General features: G+C 43.9%; 1 protein-coding gene across 9 annotated transcripts in view; it reads right to left on the bottom strand.

The window, feature by feature from the left end:
• VRK1 (VRK serine/threonine kinase 1) overlaps positions 1-24,529 on the bottom strand; it is a 71,764-nt gene extending 47,235 nt beyond the window's left edge. The window contains exons 1-2 of one of the 9 annotated variants that reach the window (XM_029951042.1): positions 2,951-3,604; positions 2,620-2,685 (exon numbers count right to left, since the gene is read on the bottom strand). Coding sequence is in view for 3 of the 9 variants with exons in the window: in XM_029951046.1 (XP_029806906.1) it covers position 2,728 (1 nt within the window). In the remaining 6 variants the exon portion in view is untranslated. Of the gene's footprint in view, positions 1-2,619; positions 3,606-3,877; positions 3,897-24,504 lie in introns of those variants that run through there. The other 8 variants (XM_029951046.1, XM_029951044.1, XM_029951045.1 and 5 more) reach the window with 8 other exon arrangements.
• Positions 24,530-25,354: the final 825 nt, after the last annotated feature.

Below are 25,354 nucleotides of genomic sequence, written 5' to 3' on the forward strand. Positions count from 1 at the left end.
CATGACACCAACCCCCCCACCAAAAAAAGAAAAGAAAAGGAGGATGTAAAGAATGACATAAAGTCTACCTGAACTACACCATCTAAAACTAATTGTACATAAAAGAAAAAATTGCTTATGAAACTCAGCAACAAAAAAGGATCAAGGCCTAGACCTGTGCAAACTGGTATTAAAAAAAAAAACAACCCTTCAGAAAAATACATAACACATGCCTGCCAAGAAGTTGAGAGCTATGAACCAGTATTTCAAAAGAAGCTTAAACATTTATGTATAAAGACTAAGATCAGAACTAGAAAAACTCAGAAACCAAGCAATAAGAGGAAACTAAAAAGTCACAATCATTTCAGAAATGAAAACTAAACTGAATGCAATTTAAACACAGTGACTTTGCAAGAACAGGACAGTGAAAAGGAACAAACTTTAAATATCAAAAAGGGTGAGGGCACCTGGGCAGCTCAGCTTTACCCCAAGTCCTGGTAAAGGCTCAGGACATCATCTTGGGTCATGGGATCCAGCCCCATGTCAGGATCCGTGCTGAGCATGAGACCTGTTTGGGACTCGTTCTCTCTCTCTCTCTCTCTCTCTCTCTCTCTCTCTCTCTCTCTCTCTCTCTCTCTCTCCCCCTCCCTGCATGCACATGTGCTCATTCTCTCTCACAATACACTTAAAAAAATAAAAATGAAAAAGACAAACATTTCAAGAGAAAATCATAAATTTAGAACACAGAAAAAGACACTGAACATACAGTACAGAGAATCAAAGCAAAGGAATAGAATACTAAAAACACTTTAAGAAGAGTTCGCTGAATTTAAAGAAAAAAGAGACGTGAATCTACCCAAAAAAAGGTTGCAGCACACACAGTCCACAGGAGAAATCGGCTCAGCACGACCCAGGTCCAGACACAGTCCTAGTAAAATTACCGAACACCGTGGAGAGAGCTAATATTCTCTGAGCATCCAGGCTGAAAACAGATCTTTTGTATAAAAAATAAATCAGGCTGTCCTCCCTTTGACAGCAACACTCATGCCAGAGAAAAGGGGGAAGTAAATTCAAAGCAAAGAAAACACAAACTGAAGATTTTATGCTCAATTCAATTTCAGGTGTAAATACCAACGTGTTCTCCACGTGGAAAAAGGAGTCAGAATCCATGGGAGAACGAGCCTCTGATATCCAAAATGCCTGAAGAAACATGGCGAGCAGGAAGCAGATACTTATGTATGTATTTATAAGTATTGATCTGTAGAACGGAGAGTCAACACGGGCGATCAAGACAGCGCAGAGTATGTATGTAATGAGCACGTGTCCTGACAAAGTAGGTAGGGGACAACTGTAACATATGCAAAGAAACCCCAACTTTCTAGTAATCACTCTGCACGTGATCCCTGCTTTTGTTAACTAAGGTTACTGTATACACAGCTGTGGCATCATGTAAATGGGTAAATTGTGTGAGATTTTAATTGTCATCCCCTTGTATCCTTAGAAATCAAGATTCAAACATGAAAGAAAGGGGATTCGATTAAAGACAGAAAAGGTAAGGCTAAAAATGCCTTACTGGGAAATATCTGTAATTCAGAAGTTACTTTATCTTCTACAAAACGTATGTGCATGTGCACACGCAGGTGCACACGCACACTCACGTGCACACACACATACACACACACTCACCCCTTTGTGTTGCTAGCCCCGCCCACAATAAAGGCTTAGAAAGAAATAACCAACCCAGGAGTGGTGAGCACCTCTCAAACACAAGGTGTGTTCTTGAAATACTGTTCCCTGTAAAAGAGCAGGTGCCTCGAGGAAATGGCTGTTTCCAGGTCTGAAGCGAGAAGTGTACAAGGCGCACTTGGGACACCTTGTCATTTCCAGGTGTCAAGGATGCTCTCAGGAACACTGGAGTCATGTCAGATGTGTCTAAGCAGCCACATGAGATGCTCCCACTGACCAAAGATGGGCCAATTTGAGTCAATAAAGATAATCACCGCTATGGATTAAAACACGTAAGATGGGTAATTCCAAGAGTTTATAATAGTAAGAAAACCTAAGTGGCCACCTCTAGGGAATAACAGGAAACCACTTATGGTTGAAAGGTGGTCCCCCCACCCTGCCAAAAAAGGGAAGGAATGAAAAGAATCAAGCATTTATCTTCTCTTACTTACATGAATTGTACCACAGGGTAACCAAATATTAGATGAAGAGATATTTCTCCTTATGGAAAAATTTCAACTAATAAATGAATAAGAATGGTTTCAGGTTAGCACCCTTTCCACCTTCTAATGAATTAATAGGTCCAGACACTGAGCCCTGAGAGTTGCTAACATCAAAATATGAGAGATGTCCAGACGTATTATACTCCTCCTGATAAAAGAACACACCACTGCCGATGAAGTAATCTTGCCAAAAAAGAAAAATAAAAAATTGACGCTGAATCTGATCAAGCCTACCAATTCACAGGATATGAAAACAGAAGAACATGATAAGCTATAGCACAGGATTGCAATCAGCAAAATCCCAAGAGTGGGAAACCCTGCGGTCCATACAATCCCATTTCGTCAAGACGTAAGGGGAAAAAAGAGATGGGGGAGAAGAGAACCAGATGCGAAGAGACTTAAAACAACGTACCTAAAACAAAACAAAATCAGGCCAGTCTAAACCGCAGCGTTCAGGATGCACATGTGCGTGGTAAAACTATAAAGAAAAGGAAATGGTCACCAGAAAGACAGAAGTTACTTTCGGAAGCATGAGACAGTTGTGGTGAGGACCGGCCCGGGGTTCTGTCCCACGACGTGCTGGCGGTTATGAACAGCACCCCGCAGAATTCATGAAGTCCGTGTCTATCTGCTTAATAAGGTCTGCCATATTGTGAACTATTTTGTTTCTATACCATTAAAAAATTACTGTTCCTGTAGTTGACAATCACCAAGGGACTGAAACTGAGAATCTTTTCACACACCTCCGTGCACTCCTGCGTAAAGTCTATACTTCGTTTCCTGTGCACGATCGGTTCCCTTTTGCTTTTTTATTTACAGGCACTTCTTATATACTCGCTCGTAAAGAACTGGCTCTTTACGTCGCCAACAGTCTTCCTGACCTGCCCTTTGATACTGTTTATAGTTTTTGGACTTTATGGCATCGTTGGAAAGACCTCTTCCGGTTACTCTTTTCAAGCCCCTCCCAGGTCTTCTTCGAGTTATTTTACGGCTTCATATTTTGCTGATAGAATTTTCTCTGTCCACATTACACTGGTATAAGATACATCAGAGGTTAAGAGGCCGGCAGTTTCCAAACGGCTGTGCAGCTTCCTCCCCTCTGTCACTCGTGCACATCCGGGAGAGCCCCAGGGCTCGAGGAATGCAAACACACCACACGGCCTGAGCAGATTAACGAAGGACAATAAAGTTCCCGTGAAGTTGTTCTTCTCCACACAAAGTTGTGCCGTCACCCATTCCTGTTCCTCCAGACAACGGCTTCCTGGTGGCGGCCCTCGCTCCAGAGAACACGATTCTGCCCGCTTGGTCTGAGATCTGTGTCTCGGCCCCCGGAGTGTCCCCTTTCCACGGCCCACCACACCTCTGTTCGATCTCCACGGCCCCTGGCCACCCCTCTTCCTTTCTAGGTCGGGATGACAGAAGTCTCCTGGTTTCTGAGAATATGAGACCTGCATTTGCCAATCTCCTTGTTCCTTTTTAGGTGATTTCTCAAAAGAAGGAAGGAGAAGTATTGGAAACCAGAACCCACTGTTCAAAATCGAAGTTTTATACCCATAAACATTTGCCTTGGGAACTCAGTGAGTTTCCTAAAGAACTTAAAACACTAATTTGCATTCCACAATCGCTTTAATACATTATAGGTTTCTTCCAATAACGAAACCGATACCTACATCAGGTGTCTACTGAAGAATACACTGGAAGGCACAAACCTCCACCAAGTTAAACCTTCCTGCATCGCTTCTGCCCCCTTGGAGCACAGCAAATCCACTGCCATGGTAGCTTATGGCGAAGCTTCAAAGAAAAGGAAAACTTTGCCGTCATATAATCCGTTACATAATCTGTACATCTTTCCCCAGTGATATTAAATGCAATACAGATGCAAGCGGAAGGCACATCAAGATGCAAATCAGCACTGCCCTTTGCTGAAATCACTCACTGCCACAGTCCATATTAGCATATTCACCAAAATTTAATTGTAAACAGAGTAATTATGGTACTAAAGTTATTAAATACACAAAGCAAGCTTGGAACTATACATATTCAAATAGAATTTCAGTGGCAGATCAACTTTTATATCTGAAACAATACCCTAATTAATAGTCAGCTCTGATAAGAAAATGGTCCTGTTTCTCAGATAACATTCCCAAAAAAGTTCTGCTGTGAATATTAAAATAAAGTTTTGTGAAGGGATTTTTTAAAATTTCAACAGCTATATTTATCACAATATGGTACTGTATTTAGACAACTGACATTTTTCAAGTCCTGGACTCAAACTTGGAATCGTCTTTTTCCAATCTCCTGCTGAAGACGGGAAGAAGCTGGAATGGATGGACAGATGCCGCCCGTACTTACTGAGCTCCACAGATTCACGCCACCCAAACCGGGAAATTACAGGGCAGCAATAAACCCTGTTATACACGGGATGGCTAGTCATAAATTCTCCCTGAAATAGATATTATGCGCGTAAGCTCCTCTGAGGGGGTCACATATTTTTAGGAAATTGTCTTTAAATCTCACACTTCTCTGGTATGTTTTTAAACTGCACAGAGGCACGCTGACTCAGTTCATTCTGAGCAAACTGGACTCTTCACCATTCCATTAACATGGTGCCTATGGATTCTTATCCCCACTCCTTCTCTGTAAAGCTTTTTCTCGCCCTCCCCTGTGGACATGTGCTGAAAACTTCTTCATACCCGAAGAACTCCCTCTTCTTCAGTCAGATCTGATCTCTGAAGTTTCAGGACTGTCCTCACCTCTTATTTTCTGTGATACATGTTCCGTGCGTTGATCAGCCTCCTGGGTGCAAGAACTGTCTTACAACACACTGCGTTAGGAACTCAAGAAACGATTTGTATGATTAAACAGCACAAAGGGTTTTTTTTCTCAAGTGTCTGATGTCTAACTTTACGCTTAATTCACATCACCCAACTGCAGTAGACACTGCCCTCCTACTAAAAGCCTGGCATCTGAAGTTTCTCTCCCATCTCCACGACGACCAGGTCGAACCCTGTTTATTCTCCCCAGACCAAACCTAGGAAGCACCTGCTGGCACAGAAGCCTGCCTGCGCATCTGTCCTGTCCTCCACCCTCCTCCCCTCCACCAAACCGTGGGTCCCTCTGCTCGGCTTTGCGCCCATCCCCTCCAGCCTTCTCCGACTCTCACCATTAATTAGTGCCCCTCCACTGTTAATGTCACTTGCTTCTTCCCTCCACGCAAATGTCTCAGTACAGCCCAATAACCGCGTGCGCACACTAGCCTCTACCTTCTCCCTCCTGGCGCCACACCTGTTCCGGCTCCGTCCAGACCCCACCTTCGGGAGCCCCCTCCCACCACTCTGGCTACGGGACAGGGACCGGAGTCCAGAGGACACTGCACCCTCTCATCTGCCTGCTCGGGGTCGGGAGAACGCGACACTGGCGTTCACTCTTCCCTTCTGGAAACGTTCTCCTCGTTTGCTGCCACAGCGCAACCGTCTCCTGGCATTCCTGCCTCCGTGTAGGCTGTTCACTCTCTAGATAACTTGGGAGATGCACAGTGAGGAGTAACAGCTCCCTTTCTTCTGGAGTTTGCTCCGCTTCCTGATGTGCGGTTTCCCAGGAGCAAACCATGTTAACGAAGTGGCCCACCTACCCTTCCCCAGCTTACGCCAATATACAAATTTTACAACCCGGGAGTAAATTACATAAAAGAAAAACATGCTGCTAAGTAAAATTAGGATCTTAGAAATAAAATTAAGAGCTCTGAAATTACGATGGAGGCGTACACAGAAATAGAACTGATTGCTGGGCATTTCCGTCAGCCTCCCAATCTCAAGAGAAGAGTGCAGAGTCTCAAAGAGATAGTCGCACACCCGTGTTCGCAGTCGCACTGACAACAGTCAAAGGCAGAAGCAACCCACGTGTCCGTGGCCAGATGAGAGGACACACAACACGTGGGGTGTACATACAGTGCAGCAGGAGTCAGCCTTACAAGAAAGGAAATTCGGGGACGCCTGGGCGGCTCAGCTGGGTGAGCGTCTGACTCTTGGTTTCGGCTCAGGTCATCATCTCACGGTTCGTGAGTTTGAGCCCCACGTCGGGCTCTGCACTGACAGCTGCAGAGCCTGCTTGGATTCTTTGTCTCCCTCTCTCTCTGCCCCTCCCCTGCTGTCACTCTATCCTTCTCTCTCTCAAAAATAAACTTTTTTTTAAAGTTTATTAAAAAAAAGAAAAAGGAAATTCTGACCCACGCTACAGTATGGACAAATCCTGAACACATGCTGAGTGAAATATGCTAGTCACAGAAAGACGAATACTGTACATTTCTACTAACATGAGGTACGTGCAGCAGTCAAATTCATAGAAACAGAAAACAGAATGGCTGCCAGAGCTGAGAGGAGGGGGCGAGGAGCTATTGTCTAACAGGGATAGTTTCAAATCTGCAAGACAGAGAGTCCCAGGGTCTGGTTACTCAACAATGCGAACATACCCAAGGCTACTGAACTGTACACTAAAAAACGGCTAGGATGGTATATGTTGCTATTTTATGTTGTTAGTTCCCCCCCCCCACACACACACACACAATTAAAAATAGAAGAGAGTTTATAGACCCAACAGGTACAACAGACAGTAGAATACCAACATACTCTTGGTGACTGGGGACGCACACACACACACACAACTGGAAAAGTGTGACGAGCGGCATCACTGCAAGGCTGTTCCTACAGGCGCTACGTACAGGCCCGTCTCCTTCCACTGTGCTGTGCCTCACTGCGCTCCGCAGATCCTGCACTTTGCTTTGTTTTACAAATTGAAGGTTTATGGCAACTTGCAGCAGAGCAAATCTCACTTTCTGTAATTTTTGGAAATTCTCACAACATTTCAAGCTTCCTCCATCATTACTACATTTATTATGGTTATCTGTGATCAGTGGTTACGACTCACTGAAAGCTCAGATGATTGTTAGCTCTTTTTAGCAATGAAAACTTTTAATTAAGGTATACAGATTGTTTAGATAGAACGCTATATTGCACATTTAACAGACTACAGAACAGTGTAAACATAACTTTTACATTTGCGCTAGGAAACCCAAATATTCACTCGGCTTGCTTTATTGTGATCTTCACTTGACTGCGGAGGTCTAGAACTGAGCCTGCAACACAGGGAGGGTAGCTGGCCACGCGGTCACCTACAGGAAGCGCACCCCACCCTCAGGGAGCAGCCAGGCAAAGGCCCCAGGGCAAGAGCGTGTCCAGCGTGGTCCCGGAGCAGTGACGAGGCGGGCACAGCTGGAGAAGAACCAGCCAGGAGAGAGCACTTAGCTGACGCTAGAGCTGGGAAAGGGCATGCGGTGGTGATCACGCCCCACACATTCCGGTTAATGCATGGAACAGACTGGAAGGGGAAAGGCAGAAGGAGCCACCACTTTTGCTTTATGGGAAAAATGGTGCTGCTATGGGAAAAAACCAATGACTGCACTGAATAATAAGAATGTCAATCTTTTCAACCCTGTCCTGACGTTTAGTCACAAACAGAGGGGTGCAGAATAACCTAGGGTGTTTTTTAGATTGTTTTCAACTTTACACAAGCTTCCCCCCACCCACCAAAAAAACAAGTCTTCAGTGCCAAGCAAAAACAATTGATATCAGTGACAGATGGTCTAGGAAACATGCTAATCATCTCTTACTCTGGATTTTCCTAAGCTCTGTCTTTACAACAATGGAGTTCACCAGAATATGAAATATTTGAACTCCTTCATTCCACAGGCACTTACAAAACACCTCCAAAACATGTGCCGGCAAAGGTGCTCGGGGCCGGATAAAACGGATGGCCAAATGCAACCTCAGGCTGCAAGCAGCTGCACGAAGCTTCATGGAGAAGCACCGTCGCGCAGCCAGGATTTCTGTATCATCAGCTTCAAACAAGGATCAATAAAAAGTCCTCCAGGTAATGAACGTCTCGGCATCCTCTGATAAAACTATTTATTATAGACAGTGAGCAGTTGTACTCATCATCTACGGAATCAAATCGAGCTAGTTTCTGGGTAGGGAAAAAGTGCCTCTCGCAGCGGCACGGGTTTTGAGGATATTAAGAGGTCTGAAACCCCCGTTTCCTTCAACGAGCGCCAGCAGCTCCGGACCCATCGTCCGCGGCGGCCATTCTCAGCGCTGGCGACACACGGCCATCGCCCGCCCGCGCGACTCTGAAACCAGAAGGGCCCTCGTCCACGAGCCCGGTGTCCGCGCGTAGCAACGCCACCCGGAGAAGAGGATGCACAGACTGGACCGCCGGTCCCGACGTGCTGGCACACTTCCCTGCCTTCCCTGGGCCACTCGGTTTCAACGAACGAACTGATACATACAACGCTGCTGTATTAGAGGATTGCAATAGAAGCTCCCGCTCACTCGTTGCAGAAACTGGGTAAAAGGATAAATTAGTGAATGAGGGATTCAAGGAGAGCCCCCTCCCCAAAACCACCCTTTTCCCATCCCACTGTATCCCAGATCCGAATCACTCATTTACATTTCAAACTTATTTGGGATTAAAAAGTAATTACATGTTTTGGTGTAAATGGCTTCCTGCCAAACTACAGTAAGTCAAAGAATAACATCAAACAAGAGATAATAGGTCAACAAAGAACTTCATCACCTCTTTTGCTAAATTACATCAGGAACAATCCGAAAGCAACATATTTAAAGACAATTCTCTTACAAATGAGCCAGCTAATCAGAAGTTGATTAATGCATTTGATTACTGCTAAGAAATCATCTGAAAAATAAAATACAACATCTTGAATTTATAGCCTCTTCCAGTAATACCAAGGGTCTCCTTCATATGCGTACTTTTTTCAACCCCACAAATCCTATTGTTGAGACTGAACTGTAAAAATGTCTGCAGGGAGAAAAATATACTTATTCCCAATACCACGGGATATAAAAACCTGTGACACAGGAAGGTTAACTCTGAGTTCCTGTTCGGGACGCCCAATCCGTCAGTCAGTCCCCTGGTCTCGCTGAGAACCAGGTATATCAATAAAAGCAGGGAAAACATTCTCCGGTACCGTACCTGTAGTGACATTAACAAAACAACACAAGAGTCAACTAGGGCACAACAATCCAGGGGCGTGTAAGAAGTGAACCCCCGGAGGGATGATCCCATAAGATCACAGGATTATTCCTGAAGAACATTAAGCTAAACTCAACTGTGACACAATCTCTGGAAGCAATTGTCACCCTAGTCAGGTTTTCACACCTACGCTGGAAAGAACTAGGTGAAGACTCACGCTTCTAATTCTGAAATAGAAAGTGGGTATCTTCAGAGAAGAAAAATTTCTTCCTGGTCAGAATGTTTTTTTACTTGAACTGGGAAGCCAATTAACGTTACCCTGTAACATTTGTTGGTACAGTGAATAAAATGTTTAAATTACAGTATTGAGTGTACTTCCTCAACTTTTATTACCTTTAAAGGGATTCTAAAAGTTCTAAAGGAGAAGCACTGAATGCAGAATTCATTTTTCAACTGAGAGTACATAGCGCAGCCCGACCTCAGACACAAAACCAGGGCACCGCACTGCCAACCGCTTCCCCCTAAAGAGGAAGGATCCTGTGGGGTGTGGGGGTACACCTCGCTTGCTGACTTTAGACGTGAGACTTAGAAGATCCATCCCTGGAGTCCTTACAGGCCTCCAAGAACCAACCATAAAGACATTCCCGTAACATGCATTCATCCGTCCTGCTCTGCCCACACAAAGGCATCGCACCTCAGAGGGGAGGAACCTGGGAATGCTACCCTCAAAGGGAGCTCACCACTGGCCCTGGCCCTCTGAAAGGAGCTAAAAGGAAGACTTCTATATGTAAAGCAAACACTAAAACTGCTCTAACATTGGAAATGTTGAAGTATACTGCTATTTGTTTATACAACACTTAGCACATTTGGGCAATTTTGGATAGATTCCCCAATAGTTCTATTTAGGGGCAAAAGTAACTACCGAACTTTGTTTACAGTTAATTGTCTGGGCGTTCTTGTTTATATCTACACAGGCTAGCAACTGAGCCACATTTTTCCTGACATATTCTGGCGGCAGGGCTCAAGGGGAGAATATCTCTAAATACTCTGAAAGAAATTTCGGATGACCAAACACTCAACGTACAGAAGTATACTACAGTCATTAAAAATTCTTTATGGAAAAATAAAAGAAAAACGTTAAAAAAAAATCTCCAAGACAAGAAGGTTTTTCCAGACAACAAAAGTCAAGCCATAAAGAAAACTGATATATTTGACAAAATTTAAAACTCTCCACAGGTTAAAGATAATGTAAACAAACCCAAAAGACAAATGAAAACTATCTACAAAACATGGCAAGTGGCTGATTTTCTTAGTACTTAAAGATTGCTTTCTAAGGAAAAAAAAAAAAAGACGAAAGCCCAACAGAAAAATGGAAACATGAGGCGGAGACAGAAATTCTCAGAAAAAGAAAGACAAAAGGCTTTCAGAAACATACACTCTTCTTACTAGGGAAATTTCCAAATACTTACAAAGTAGAAAAGTGATATAATGAACCCCATGTGCATGTCACCCTGCTCAACAATTATCAACACGCAGCCACTCTGTTTCTTTCTCCTGTGTCCCCGATCCGCTCACCCCTCTACAAGGTTTTAAAGTAAACCCCACACATCAGATCATTTCACATGCAAATTTTTCTAACAGGTACTTTTAATAATATAGTCACGAAATATAGGCATCACATCTAACAAAATTAATAATCATTCCTTAATATCATCCAGGAAGAACTGTTCAAAACTCCCCAGTTGTCTCAAGAAATATCTCCTTAGGGGGCACCTGGATGGCTCAGTCGGTTAAGCATCCGACTTTTGGTTTCGGCTAAGGTCATGATCTTGCGGTGAGTTCGAGCCCCACGCCGGGCTTCGTGCTGACAGCACAGAGCCTGCTTGGGATTCTCTCTCTCCTTCTCTCTTTCTCTCTGCCACTCCCCTGCTCATGCTCTCTCTCAAAATAAACATTTTAAAAAAAAGGTATCACGTTATAGCTGACGTTTTCGTTGCTGCCTCTGGCTGATGTGTCTTTGAATCTCTTAGAGGACAAATGCCACCTCCCTCTTACTTTCTCTTCTTCCCTTGTCATTTGTCTTGTAAAATTTCCCATTTTGTGAATTTTGCTGATCAGGTCCCTACAGTACCACTGAATGTGTTCCCTGTATTTTTTGTTACTAGCGTTGCACAAACTGCTCCATCATCTGGTGTCAGTGCCCCTCAGTGAAAGGAGCCCAGAAGCAAACCTCGAGTTGGAGCAGGCGGGGGAGCGCCAGGGGGACTCCGAGAACTTCATAAACAATCCACGACGGGATCTCGGCTTGGGCTGGGTCACTCGGGAGAGGGTCTAAGGAAGCAGGAGTTTCCCTACACTGGACGTCAGAGAGGGGCTAATTCTCTGAATGGGCCTCTCAGTAACCCATGTCTCAGGGAGGGGAGGCTGCGGGACGACGAGGCGGCCACCAGCCGCTCTGCTCAAGCCTCCTGCGGCGGCACAGGAGCCTGGCTCTGTGCGGGTCTCCCTTGGTGGTGACCCCCGCGAAGCCTGGCCCGAGGGCCTGTGTAAGACCGCTCGCGGCGCCTGGAGAACACGCGGCCCATCTGTCGGCCTCTGAAGCCGCCGCTCCTCCCTCTTCTGCGCTAAACCCACGGAAGCGCTTTGAGCTGTGTGTCCCGCAACCCAGCCGTCCGGGCCTTTCCCCGCCCGCTCTCCGACACAAGCCGCGCCGGTCCTCACGCACATTTCCCTGCCCCAAGCCTAAAATCAACCACGTGTACAAGGAGCCTGTCTCCTTTTACTGGGAATGGATTAGGGACCAAAATCTGAGCCCTAAAATATTGACTGTCCCCTGGCTGTCGTTATTTCTAGGTCCTCTGAGTGGACAGAGCAAGAATTCTTTTCAGAGAGAAAATGCATCACAAGTTTCTATTGATATTTCCCGTTCAAATTTGGAATTACACGGTTTTTTGCTTAACTTCTTTGACTTTCTGTTTGTCTCTATTCTCAGGAGTTAAAATTCTTAGTTCCAAACATTAACCTGAATGTTTAACTGATACACGTTTCTTCTCTCTTGCGTGTTTACAATTTTGTAAAACATCCACATCCCACCACGCGAGGTGTGCTCAGAAGTCTACATTCCATCCCCCGCCCTTCAGGCCTTTCCCTCCATGTAGTTGCTTCTGTTAGTGTTTAGTTTATCCCTTCTTTTTTCTCTTTTAAACAAATAAAATACGCGCATCTGCATCACCTGCTTCCGAGGCTAACAGGTAATATATTCTATACCGTGTTGTTCTCCAGGACTCTTTCACTAACACTATATCCTGAAGATCTAAAGCAAATAGTTCAAATTCACTCATCAATAAAATGCAAAATAAAATTACAGTGAGACTTAATTCATAATTAAAATCGCATTGTTAAACTATCAGATTATCCAAATTTGGAGAGTCAGGAAACGCACTGGCTTGGGAAGAACAGGAGAGAAAGGCCCAGCGGTCTGGCCTTCGCTACCACCATTCTAAACGCACACGCTCTGTGGCTGAGGAAGTCCCCTACAGGTACGCTCACATTCTGTCAAATGTGAGAATTAGCAAAGGGAAACCTCCCTCGAGTGGAGTAGAGGGATCGGAGGAGGAGCCGTAGACTCAGCGTCAATCACAGGACAATTGTCAATGACGGACCCAGCAGAAGAATGGCCAACAGAAAAGATCCTCAACCACAGGCCCCAACGGGGAAAGAGGGACACGCATCCCTGGCCAGAAACAGACACCCCTGCGGCTCAGTCGGTGAGAAATCTCATCACCCTGAACTCTTGCTTCTCTCCAAAGGACTTTTTTCTCAATCTCTCCCAACTTCCTATTGGTTCGTAAAATAATGTTCCTCTCCTCTGTTTGTTGGACTAGCCTCTGGTTTTACCACAGTTTGCTCATCCTGAATTGCAATTCTATTATTCCTGAATGAATCCATTTTTGCTAGTAAAATAACTTATTTTAAGGTTAATGCATACACGGATATTCACTGCAGCAAAATGTAACAAAAGACTAGAAACGTCCTTAATTTACATCAGAAGGGAACCTAGTAAGATAATGACAGCATATCCATAGAATGAAGAAATACGCAATTTAAAAAAACAGGTAAACCCATATACATCAATATGGAACAGTCTCCAAACACAGTTAGGTGAAAAATGTACACTACATATGCTTGAATTAATAGGATTAGCACCCCCGGGGGGCTGTGCAACCAAGCACCGTGTGGGTACAGCCTATCACGGGTACACTGCGTAATCAATTAGTAGCAAGATACCTCTGCGACAGGTTTAATTTCCATTCTTTATCCTTTCATAGCATCTAGATTTCTTATTGTGTGCATGTTATTTTTCAGCTAAAACACTTATAAAGAATTCCTCTCGAAGAATAAAAGAGCCTGTATTAAATAAAATACGACATAGCTCTTTCCAGTGCTGTCACTTTGGAACCCACCTGTCACCTTTAACATGAGTTAACCCAAGTCAGCCCAAGCAACTGCCTCAAGGTAAAAACAGAGCGATGGATTTTGAAGAAAAATAACTCTCAATGCCTACATTTGCGGACAAGACCGTACCTTTACATTCTGATGTAAAGATTAGGTTAGTCTTTAAAGAGGAATACAGTCCAAAAAACTATAAAATGAAAGTATCGGTGTGAACTTATCATTAACGTGATCACTTATGTTTGCCCAAATACTCCTAAATAAGTACAAATACACACGACCGAATCCATACCAGAAAGACTAAACGCAGCTCTAAGAGCGTTCTCCCGTGGCCGTGAACTCACCTTCCACGGCCACCCGGTCAGCACCCAGGCGGCCAGCACGATGCCAGCTCATCCAGCACGTTCTCTCTAGCTCTAAGAACACCCAGAAGACACAGGCAGCCTCACACTGACTGCATGTGACACAACTGGGAATAAGAGAAGTTGAACAACCTGTCCATGGCTTTCACAACCAGTAAGTCAGCAGGACTAAGATTCAAAAGACATGTACGGAAAATACAATTTCTGCAAAAATGCCTTTCTGTTATTTAATATAAGCATTAAAAGAGAGCACATACTGCATAATAGATCATTTATGAAACAAGAAGTCTTAAGGTGGCAAAATACGTTCTTCAGTATTACAATATAACACTACCACAAATGCCACTAAAAAACGGCATTAAAGGGGCACCTGGCTGGCTCGGTTGGTGAAGCACCTGACTCTTGATTACGAAGTCAAGTCCTGATCTCGCGATTCGTGGGACTGGGCCCCGTGTCAGGTTCTGTGCTGATGTCGTGGAGTCTGCTTGGGATGGTCTCCCCCTCTCTCTGTCCCTCCATCACTCGTGTGAACACATGTGCTCACACGTGCTCTCTAATAAGTATTTTTAAAAAACAGCATTAAAGATAAAACAAATATATTCACATGTTCCTATAAATACACAGCCTTACTCTGCTGAATAAAAGAATGACTTCCAAAGTTCAAAAGGACAAAAGAAGAAATAAGTCCCTGATGTAAAGGTCTTCTGAAAAAAAGTTTTAAATTCAGGGGGAAATGATGTAACAAACCGCTGCAGAACATGTGAAAAATAGTTAACAGCGTGTGTATAAAAGCCGTGTACATGATGAGGCTCGCTCCGGTGCCGAGTAAAACCCCAAACATTCCGACGTTTGCTTCTCCCGCGGTCCCAGCCCGTGAATGATGGCACCCTCCTTACCGCCCCTTACTAAACTACTCAAAAATCTAATTTTGCCTACAATGCAAAGGAAAGTCAGGTGAAAACTTCAACACTGAGTGCTATTAAGAACACTAGACTCTACAACTCTGCCCACATCTCACAGCACTGTGACACGGTATTACCGTTAACTGCATATGTGTCACTCTCTCTTGACATATTTTGTGAGAATCTGGAAGTTAGGGACCCTAATCCTGGTATCCCAAGTCTAAGAAGAATCTGTCACTTGATGAGAAACCAACAGACTTTTCTTAAGAACGGGCTGAATTAAAGCCATGAACCAGGTCTACCTGCTGTGAACATGGACATGGTCCAACTGGTCCAGGTTGTTTTTCCTCACCTGTAAAATGACTGGGATTCAAATCTCAGCCAGGTGTTTTACCTACTAATCTACGGGGAAAGAAGCATGAATTTTAGAACGAGGATAAGAACTACAAAGGATCTATTCCAATGATGAGATGTACATTTTCCAGTCTGAGGCATCCACCGTTAGGTGGGTGCCAAGGGAAGCCATTGCCAAGAGAACGCAAAAGACTTGAAACCCCTCTTAACCCTTTCATCTACTACAGAAAGAATGAGTGGTCCCTGAAAAAAATGAAAGAAAAACAAGGGAAAGAAGACCAAGCCCCCCCCACCCAAAAAAAGGTTCTGATTGAAAATTGAAAATTGAAACTGAATGTTAATAGGCTAATGAACTCTAAATAATACAATAGACAGCCCAATTTAAAAATGGGCAAAGGATTTATACAGACCTTTCTCCAAAACAGACGGAGAAACGGCCAGCAGCACAAGAAAGTGGTCATTTCAGGGAAATGAAAATCAAAACTGCAATGAGATACCACTTCACACTCGCTAAGGTACAAACAAAAAGAGACACCATACCAAGTACTGGTGAGGATTTGGAGATGTGGACTCTCATACAAGGCTGGTGAAAATGTAAAATGATGCATCCAACTCTGGAAAATAATTGGGCAGTTCCTCAAAAAGTTAAACATATTTGCCTTATGACACAGCAGTTCGACTCACAGGTACATACTTAAGAGAAATAAAAACATACATCCACACAAAAACTTGTACGTAAGTGTTCATGGCAGTATTGCTCGTAACAGTCAAACGGAAACAACACCGCTACCTTTCAACAGATGAATGGATACACAAACGTGGGCCATCCAGACAACGAGGTGTCACTCAGCAATAGAAAGAAAGCACTGACACACGCTACCACATGGATGGACCTCAAAAACACGGTACCAGGTACAAGAAGCCAGTTACAAAAGAGCCCATATTTGACAACTCCCAGTATGTAAGATTTCCAGAATAGGTCAATGTATAAAGACAAAACCAGATTAGCGGTTTCTCAAGGTTGGGGGCGGGACGGGGGGGGGGGGGTGAAGAGAGAACAGAGACTGACCACTCATGGGTGGGAGGTTTGTTTTCAGGCCAATGAAAACATTGTTCAATTAGTTTACGGTGACAGCTGCAATCCCGTAGAGATGCTAAAAACCACTGAACAATGCTTCTTAAATGAGTGAAGCATACGATATTTGAACTAGACCTCAATAAAGGTGCTTTAAAAAGTTAACAAGAAGGAGTAGGTTAAGCATCTGACTCTTGATTTCAGCTCAGGTCATGATCTCCCAGTTGTGAATTCAGGCCCGGCATCGGGCTCTGAGCTGGGGGCAGAGCCTGCTTGGGATTCTCCCGCTCTCTCTCTCTCTGCCTTCCCCGCCATCCCCAGAAACATGGACATGCACACACGCTGTCTCTCTCAAAATAAATAAATAAATTCAAAAAACAGTTAGTGAAAAAAATTACCAACAAAAGTTAATAAGAAGAAAATTGTGGTGTCGAGGATACTAAAGAAAGGAGCAGCAGCTACACCGGAGTTAGGTGCTCTGTGGAAAGAAAATTGTTCCTTCTGAAAGAGGGCAGACTCTGCCCAAAGCAGCCTCTCAGAACACAGAGGAACTAGCAAATGACAGACTTCCTGTTATGTCACCTGGGTGGTTCCTGACTACTCAGGTCTGTAAGCCTGATATTCAAAGGTGGACCGCTTTCCTGGAGCACACCTGCAAGACAGGAGGGCGCTGTCGAGATTAGAACTCACTGGTCATCAATGGCTTCTGCTGACTCATGAAACCCTGTATCTGGGACTCCTGGAAGTTCAAGTAGGCAACTGCAATCAGGGACAAATATAAGGAATAACATATGCAAACGGCTTTCAAAAATGGAACTGGTGTCCTGAACCATGGCTTACTAAAACAATAATGAGTTCCTGGCAGGGGACAAACCATACCAAGGAGATCAGAAGACCAAGTTTGGGCAGTGACTTGCCAATGTGATCAAAAAAGTGACCTTTCATCAGGAGCTTAGATGAAGATCTAAATGGCACACTCACCGTAACTGGTTAGAGCGTAAAGCCAGGGTAATCATGAATACTGTAGACAGAATCCAGACCTAAGAAGAGTCTAACAAGGCTAAATAAAACTTCAAAACTAGATAGAATGATCTAACAAACCAGAGCCAGACGGAAAGTCAAAAAACATTTCGTTCAGGTCCTTCTTTTACAGATGAAGCTGAGGCTGGAGGGTTTAATAACAAGCCCATGTTCAGAAGGTTCAGGAAACGTAGGTTAAGGCTGGATACACAGGAACCCTAACTCCCGCCTGCGTCCACCTGCCCAATGCTATCTGCTACTACTTGTATGGATAAGCATATACGGGGTGGGGGGAGCAGAATCTTGACTTCTCTACCTCACAACACACAAAAATCAATTCTTGGAGACTCAGACCTAAATATGAAGGTAAAATAACAAAGCCAATAGAAGATAACATAAAAATCAATCTTCATGACCGTGGAGTAGCAAAGCTTCTTAAAAAGGTCACAAAAAGCACTAACCATAAATGAAAATATTGGTAAGATATAATTGATTAAAATTTAGAATTTCAGTTTATCAAAAGACACATTACAAGAGTGAAATGGCAAGCCACAGGATAGGAAGAGATTTTTACAATTCGTATACTGAAAACAGGATTCATATCCAGAATACATACAGACTCCAATATTCCCTTAAAAAGAAAACAACCCAATTTATCAAAAATGGGCAAAAGACTTGAACAGGCACTAGGCCACACAGGATAATCAAATAGCTAACAAGTATATGAAAAGATGTTCATATCATTTATCAAGGAAATGCCAATTAAAATCACAATAATAACTTCTACACCACCGCAGAATGGTTAAAGAAATTGTAATTTTTTTAAATGTTTATTTATGTTTGAGAGAGAGAGACAGTGCATGGGCAGGGGAAGGACAAAGAGAGGGAGACAATCCGAAGCAGGCTCCAGGCTCTGACTTGTCAGCACAGAGCCCAACTCAGGGCTCAAACTCATGAGCCATGAGATCATGACCTGAGCCAAAGCTGGACACTCAACCAACTGAGCCACCCAGGTGCCCCCCAAAAATTCTAAATATTTAACAGACAGTACAAAGTAGAGGCCAGGCTGCAGAGCAACAAGATCGCATACACCCTGTGAGTCGGGGGTATAAAATGGTACAACCACTTTGGAAAACTGTCTGGCAGCATCTATCTATCAAAGCTGCCAATATACACACACTCTGACCAACAATTTTACTCTCATAAATATACTCAACTGAAATGAATATATATATGACCCAAAATATATGAACAAGGATAATTACAACAGCATTATTCATAACTGCTCCAAAGTAGACATTACTCAAATTCATCCATAATAAAATTGTGGTATATAATTTGTGGTGGTTTTTAGAAATAGCCACAAATTTTGACACCCCTCCCGGAAAGACACGAGGTCTATGTTCCCCACCCTGAATTCAGGCAGGCTTGTGTCTATTTCAACCAACAGTGTAGCAGAAGTGACATGTGACTTTCAAGGACAAGTCACCCTCAGGAAATGTCTTCTGGGAACCCAGCCAACACGCCGTGAAGACCCAAGGCCTAGTGGAGGATCGCACACACAGGTGTCATGCTGTGGTCCATAATCCCAGATGAGCGTCTTCAAGACATCCCAGCTGAGGCGCCATATATGTGAGTGAAGGAGCCTCTAACTGATTCTAATCCCCAGCCACTGCAGAGCAGGGCCAAGCTATGCCCACCAAAACCCCACAAAACCCATGAGCCAATAAAATGGTTGCTACTGTACCCCACTAAGGCTGGAGTAGTGTGTTGTGCAGTAACTGATAACCAGGACCACAGAGCTAGCGAAAAACAAACTACATGCAACAAAGATGAAGCTCCGACACAGAGCTAAATAGAAGAACCTTGGTAAAAAGGACTAATGTATAAGGCATAATACATAGGGTATAATTTCATTTTCCAGGCAAAACTAAGCCATAGGCATAGAAGTCAGAATAGTGGTGACCGGGGTGGGATAATTACTGGAAAGGGGCACAAGAGGGGCATCTGGAGTGCTGGGAGAGCAACTGTCATGCTCTTGGTGGTGGTGATTTTAGTGTGTCCACTCGTTAAAAAAGAAAATATCACTGAGCTAGATCCTTAATATTTGTGCTCTGTTTTCAGTATGCGTATTATACTTCAGAGGAAAAACAACATTTTTTTTTTAATTAGTAGCCCTTGGTAACTCAAACAGATGCAGAAATGTGAAGGAGACATGAGATATGACACTGATTTTCCAGGCATAAGTGACTAGGCAGTGCCATTAACTGAACTGTTAAATGACGGGGCAAACACCCGGGCAGAGAAAGCAGACCGTGTCCCCCTCAGCTCATGCCCAAGGACCTACCAGTGCTTCTCATGGCCACGCCGGCGTCCAAGACACTCCTCTCATTTCCAAGCTGCCTTTGCCCTCCCCTCCTTTGGTCCCCTTTTTCCTTCCCATCCCCCAGATGCCTCTTAATGTTGGGATTCCCCAGGCTTCCATCTTCAATCCCCTTTTCAATCTCCATTTGCACACATGCACACACACACAAACACGCAGCCCTTTCTCCTGAATTTTCAATTTCAGTTAGTGGCATCATCACCTATTTGTTGTTTTAAAAGAAAGTTCAGAGTTAACCAAGAATTGAGATTGTGGTTGGCTAAATCCAATAAAAAGAAATTTCACAGGATAAATCCAAGCTCCCATATTGGAACCCAAAACTAATGCCTGAAAACAGGAGAAAAAGATAAAGCTCAGACATAACAAGCTCAGATGCACCAATGTATGGTGTAGTCATCAAAGCTATTAGAGTTGAAAATAAGAATATAGCATGCAGAAGAAGAAAGACACTATTCTTCCCTATACTTATGGAAGAAAAACAAAGAGATGAGACTCTTTTTTTTTTTTACTAATCAAACCTGCCTCACAGGACTGCATTCAATCCTAGCACTACTGCTTAAAAATGGAATTAAATCAAAGGACAGCCACCAATGTGGTGAAATGACATGAAATCATGCCTTATAAAGAAGAGCTAATGAACTCAAGAAGACAGATGAGCATCTTTGAGTATTTCAGGGGACATTATATAGAATAGAGACTCAGCTTGTTCTACGTGTCTCCAAAAGACAAAATGGGGTAGGAGAAATAATAAAGCCATTCAACATAAGAAAAAAACATGCTAACAGTAAAAACTTTATTAAAAACAGGACAGACTGTCACTAAAGCAGTGATTCTTAACCTGGGATGATTTTGTCCTCGTGGCCAGGGTGCTGCAGAACACCCGACAATTCAGAGAACCCCCCTCCCAACTAAGAATGTCCTACAATTTGGGGAACCCCCCCCCAACTAAGAATGACCCATCTAAAATGTCACTCGTCCTGCCTACTCAGGCGGTAGTGAGTTCCCTGTCACTGGAAGCATTCCATTATAGACAATATGCTAATACCCAACACATGACTTTCAAAGGCAGTAGGAGATGAGCTGAAAAAAGATGTCCTGTTTCCAATGATTCTCCAGAGAAAAACACCCTCAGACACGTTAAAGCGACAATGACGGTAGTGAGGATGATAAATGTTTACTGAGCGCTGACTGTGGGCCAGACCTCACACCCAGTAACTCAGATCCACACCTCCCAGATCATTCTCACAGCCACCCTGGGACAGTATTATTTAACTTGATCTGACGGTAAACTCAGGTTGCCCTAAAGTGACATGGAGGTTGATATCTGAACTCAGATCTATCCTCCGGATTTCTCTCACATACATCATGTTCCAAAGCACAAACATTAAGCGACTTTCAAAGCTTTTGTACTCTACAAAACAAACGGAGCCGCACATATTCTAGAAGAACTGGGATGCTATCCGATCAGGTCTGTGCTCACTGCAAACCTAGCTGGCTAGAAGAACGAAGAAAGGATTATTTGAAGTAGTCCTGTGATGAAGGAGAGAACAATTATCCTGATTGTCCCCAGTTGCCTCCTTCTGCAAGAGCCAAGAAGCTCTTATATACCCATGGAATCTCAGTCAGGAGCTGGAATTAATGATGACATCCCTTTATCCACAGGCGTGAAAGCTCAGGACGGACAGACGTTTGAACATCCCCGACTGGGAATCCTGCCCTTAACAAATACACTCGACGCAGATACACGGTGTCTTGGCTGCCTGCACGCCCGCCCATCTGTCAGGGTGGCAGTGTGCCCGCTCACATGTTGGTCAAACTGTCACTAGGGCATAGGTGCCAAGCAATGAGAGTTTTAAATGGGCAGCTTGCAAAGCACTGTAAGCGCTTGCTCTTCTGCAGAAAAAAGAACCCAACTCTGTAATAATGCTGAACGGTTGCAATCACAAATGAAAAATTCTTGGTCAAGCTCAACATTTCTGTGGGAACAAGACCTAGACTAGTGGAAAAGAATCAGGCTAAAGAAACTCAATCAAACAGGAAAGGTACTTTGAAGACAAATAAACAGTTGCACTAAAGCTCTTCACACGGCCAATCTTTCACTAACACACGTCACGGTGATCACTTCGGCAGTAAATCCTTGCTCAAGAAGTCCTCATTGTTCTAAAAGATGGGATGACAGCCTTTTTCCATATTCTAAGTAAGAAAGCAGAAAACCCGCTGATACTAAGCAGTTTGACATGAAATAAGTTCTATATGTTGGGTGACTATTTTGGAAATGACAGAAGTCTAATCAATAGCCAAAATAATCTTTTAAATGCACAAATCTTTTAAGTGCAGAAACCACAAGAGATTCCCACAGACAAGACGGGGGGTGGGGGGAGTGTAATTTGTTCAGAGAAAGACATCAAGAAACGCAGCGGGTGCCGAGAAAACGAGCAGTGAGTCATCTGGGTCACAAGTTAATAAAGCATGACTCAAGGCCTGTCCCTGCCACTTCCCCTGACTAAAGCGAGATGTTCCCAAAGTACAGACAGGTTCCTACTGCGTCCTGACAGATCGTCTGGATCACTTGCACGAAGCACCTAACGTTCTTCTGGTCTGGAAATCCTTCCAGAGTCTGGGCCGAGCCTAAGGCCTGATGCTGCAACGTGAATCACGGTTCCCTGTCTGCTGCTCAGGAACTTTCAGGAACAGCTGGCCCCTTCTCTGTGTGGTTCTTCATGCACAAGCATCACAGCAGACTGAACACCCGAGTCTCCTCTGTGCCGTGATACAGGCAATGCCATTACCTTCCCTCGCTGGACCAACTTATTACCTCTATGCATCGACATTTCAGTCACTCACGTTCTGAACCGTTGAGCTTGACAAGAAACGTCAACAGTAAGTCAACAGAAACTACTCCTCTCGGGGCACCCGGGTGGCTCAGTCAGTTTACATGCCTGACTCTCGATTCTGCTCTGGTCATGATCTCATGGTTTGTGGGTTCAAGCCCCGCATCAGGCCCTATGCTGACAATGCAGAGCCTGCTTGGGAGTCTCTCTCTCCCTCTGTCTTTCTGCCAACCCCCCTCCACTCTCTCTCTCAAAATAAACAAACATTTAAAAGAAAAAAAAAGAAACTATTCTTCTTCCCACATGTAAAACGTACTAAAGGTGGCATTAACTTAAGAGTTTGGAAGTCCAGCGGAGTTCTCGGTTTCCATCGCTGGAGACAGTGGCAGAAGTCTGAAGTTTACTATGATTCTTCTAGGAAACACGAGGGACTTAATATCCTGACACTTCACTCTTTTTCGAGCTTTCTTGTAGGGGTCTGTAACACGAAGCACTAAGTTAAGGGCCATGTCACACCCTGTTCTTCCTGCAAACCTGACTGCCACACAGGGCCTCCAACGACCTCTCCAAACGCCACTTCTACCATATCATTTTCCTGCTCGAGAACCCGCAGCACCGAATGAAACCGGTCATAAGCTCTAGAATCTAGCCAGAGCTTTCTACACTCCTGAAGCAACTAGCCTTTCTCTATCCCCCTCCTTCCCTTCATGCACCTGCTTCCTAAAACAGTCAGTTCTTAATCCTTCTAGGACATGCTTTTGCTTATGTCATTCTCCTTTTTTTTTTATTTTTTTAATGTTACTTATTTTTGAGAGAGGGAGAGAGACAGAGTGAGTGTGGGGGAGGGGCAGAGAGAAGGAGACACAGAATCTGAAGCAGGCTTCAGGCTCTGAACTGTCAGCACAGAGCCCTCTGTGGGGTTCAAACCCATGAACTATGGGACCATGACCTGAGCTGAAGCCCAGCGCTTAACCGACTGAGCCCCCCAGGCGCCCCTATGCCATTCCCTAAAACATTTTCCCACTTCCTCTCAAATCTATACATAATCTTCTCAAGATTCAAGCCATATCATACTTTCATAAACCTGTATTAATTTTCATACTTCATGGCTCACTCACTTCCTACCTTCATCTTGGTATGCAATTTACAAGGTGTGGCCAATTGATTTTTTTTTTTTTTTTACGAAGTTAAAATATGCTTCAATTGAGCAAGGGTAGTCTTTTCAACAAATGGTTTTGGAACAGTTGGAAATCCACAGGCAAAAGGAAAAGAAAAAGACACACGACCTAAACCTCCTATCCTGTGCAAAAATTAACCCCAAATGGATCACAGATCTAAATGTAAGGCACGAAATTACACGTATCTTTCTGACCTAGGATTAGGCAAAGAGTTCAGAGTTCTGACATGTGCATGACACCAAACACACAATCCAGTATCAATAAGCTGGACTTCTCCAAATTAAAAATGTGAGGGTCACAAAAGACAGTAGTGAAACAGACAGAAAGACAAGACACAGACTGAGAGAACATATTTACAAATCACATATGCGGCAAACCACTTGTATCCCGAACATACAAAGGACACTCTAGTAAACGCAACAATAACAAAATAAACAATCTAACCACAAAATGGGCAAAAGATATGAGCAGACAAGTTGCCAAAAAAGACAGAAGAATGTTGATCACTAGCCATTGGGGACTGCTACTAAAGCCACGATGACAACTCCTTCCCACTTCCGGCACAGCTGACATGACCGGCGGTGACGTGGTCCGTAATGATGCCGGGACGGGTCTGCGCAGACCGACTATCCACGTTTACCCCGGAAACTGCTGTGTGTCCACTATACTCAAGTAAGTCAAGGAAGAGGAACAAACCTGAACAGAACGTTCCCAGCAGCTTTATGTGTCAAAGCCAAACACTGGACACAATCCACACGTCCTTCACTGGGTTAATGGTTACGTGACATGCGGCCCGGCCACACACTGGACAAGCACAGCACTACATCACAACTGGGAAATTTACATCGAGGCCACATTAGTCATTCGTCACTGAATAAACTACTTAGTCAAATCTCCGTTTTTATATCCTTTTTATGCAGGTATGTATAGTCTTAAGACATTCTGTTATTTGTAAAGATCTGTGCAACTGTCGCAACAATCAGGAAACAACTGTCACTACACAGAAGCTCCTCTGTGCCTCCCTTTTGCAGTAACACACCACCCCCCAGGCCCAACCCCACAGACACCGACCGATCTGTTCTCCATTTCTACAATTTTATCAAGAATGCTACATAAACACCTTCATACTATCACACAGCCCACAGCCCCACCCAAATTGTTACATGTTGATAATCTTGCTCTTTTTTATTATGAGTGGTGTTCTGTTATATGGCTAGACCACATTTAATTGAACCATTTACCCACTGAAGATGGGGGGGCTGTTTTCGGTTTGGGGCTATTACAAACAAGGCTGCTATGAACATTCATGTACAGATCTTTGTGTGATAAGCTTTCTTTTCTCTAGAATAAATACCCAAGAGTGCAACTGTTAAGTGTATATTTAGCTTTTTAAGAAACTGCCAATACAGGCGTACCTGGGTGGCTCAGTCGCTTGAGTGGTTTGGTTCAGGTCGTGATCCCAGGGTTGTGGGATCGAGCCCCACCTCAGGCTCCACACCTGAGCACGGAGCCTGCTTAAGATTCTCTCTCCCCTACCCCTCTCCCC

Source organism: Suricata suricatta, chromosome 9 (assembly GCF_006229205.1).
Source record: "Suricata suricatta isolate VVHF042 chromosome 9, meerkat_22Aug2017_6uvM2_HiC, whole genome shotgun sequence".
Lineage (NCBI taxonomy): Eukaryota > Metazoa > Chordata > Mammalia > Carnivora > Herpestidae > Suricata > Suricata suricatta.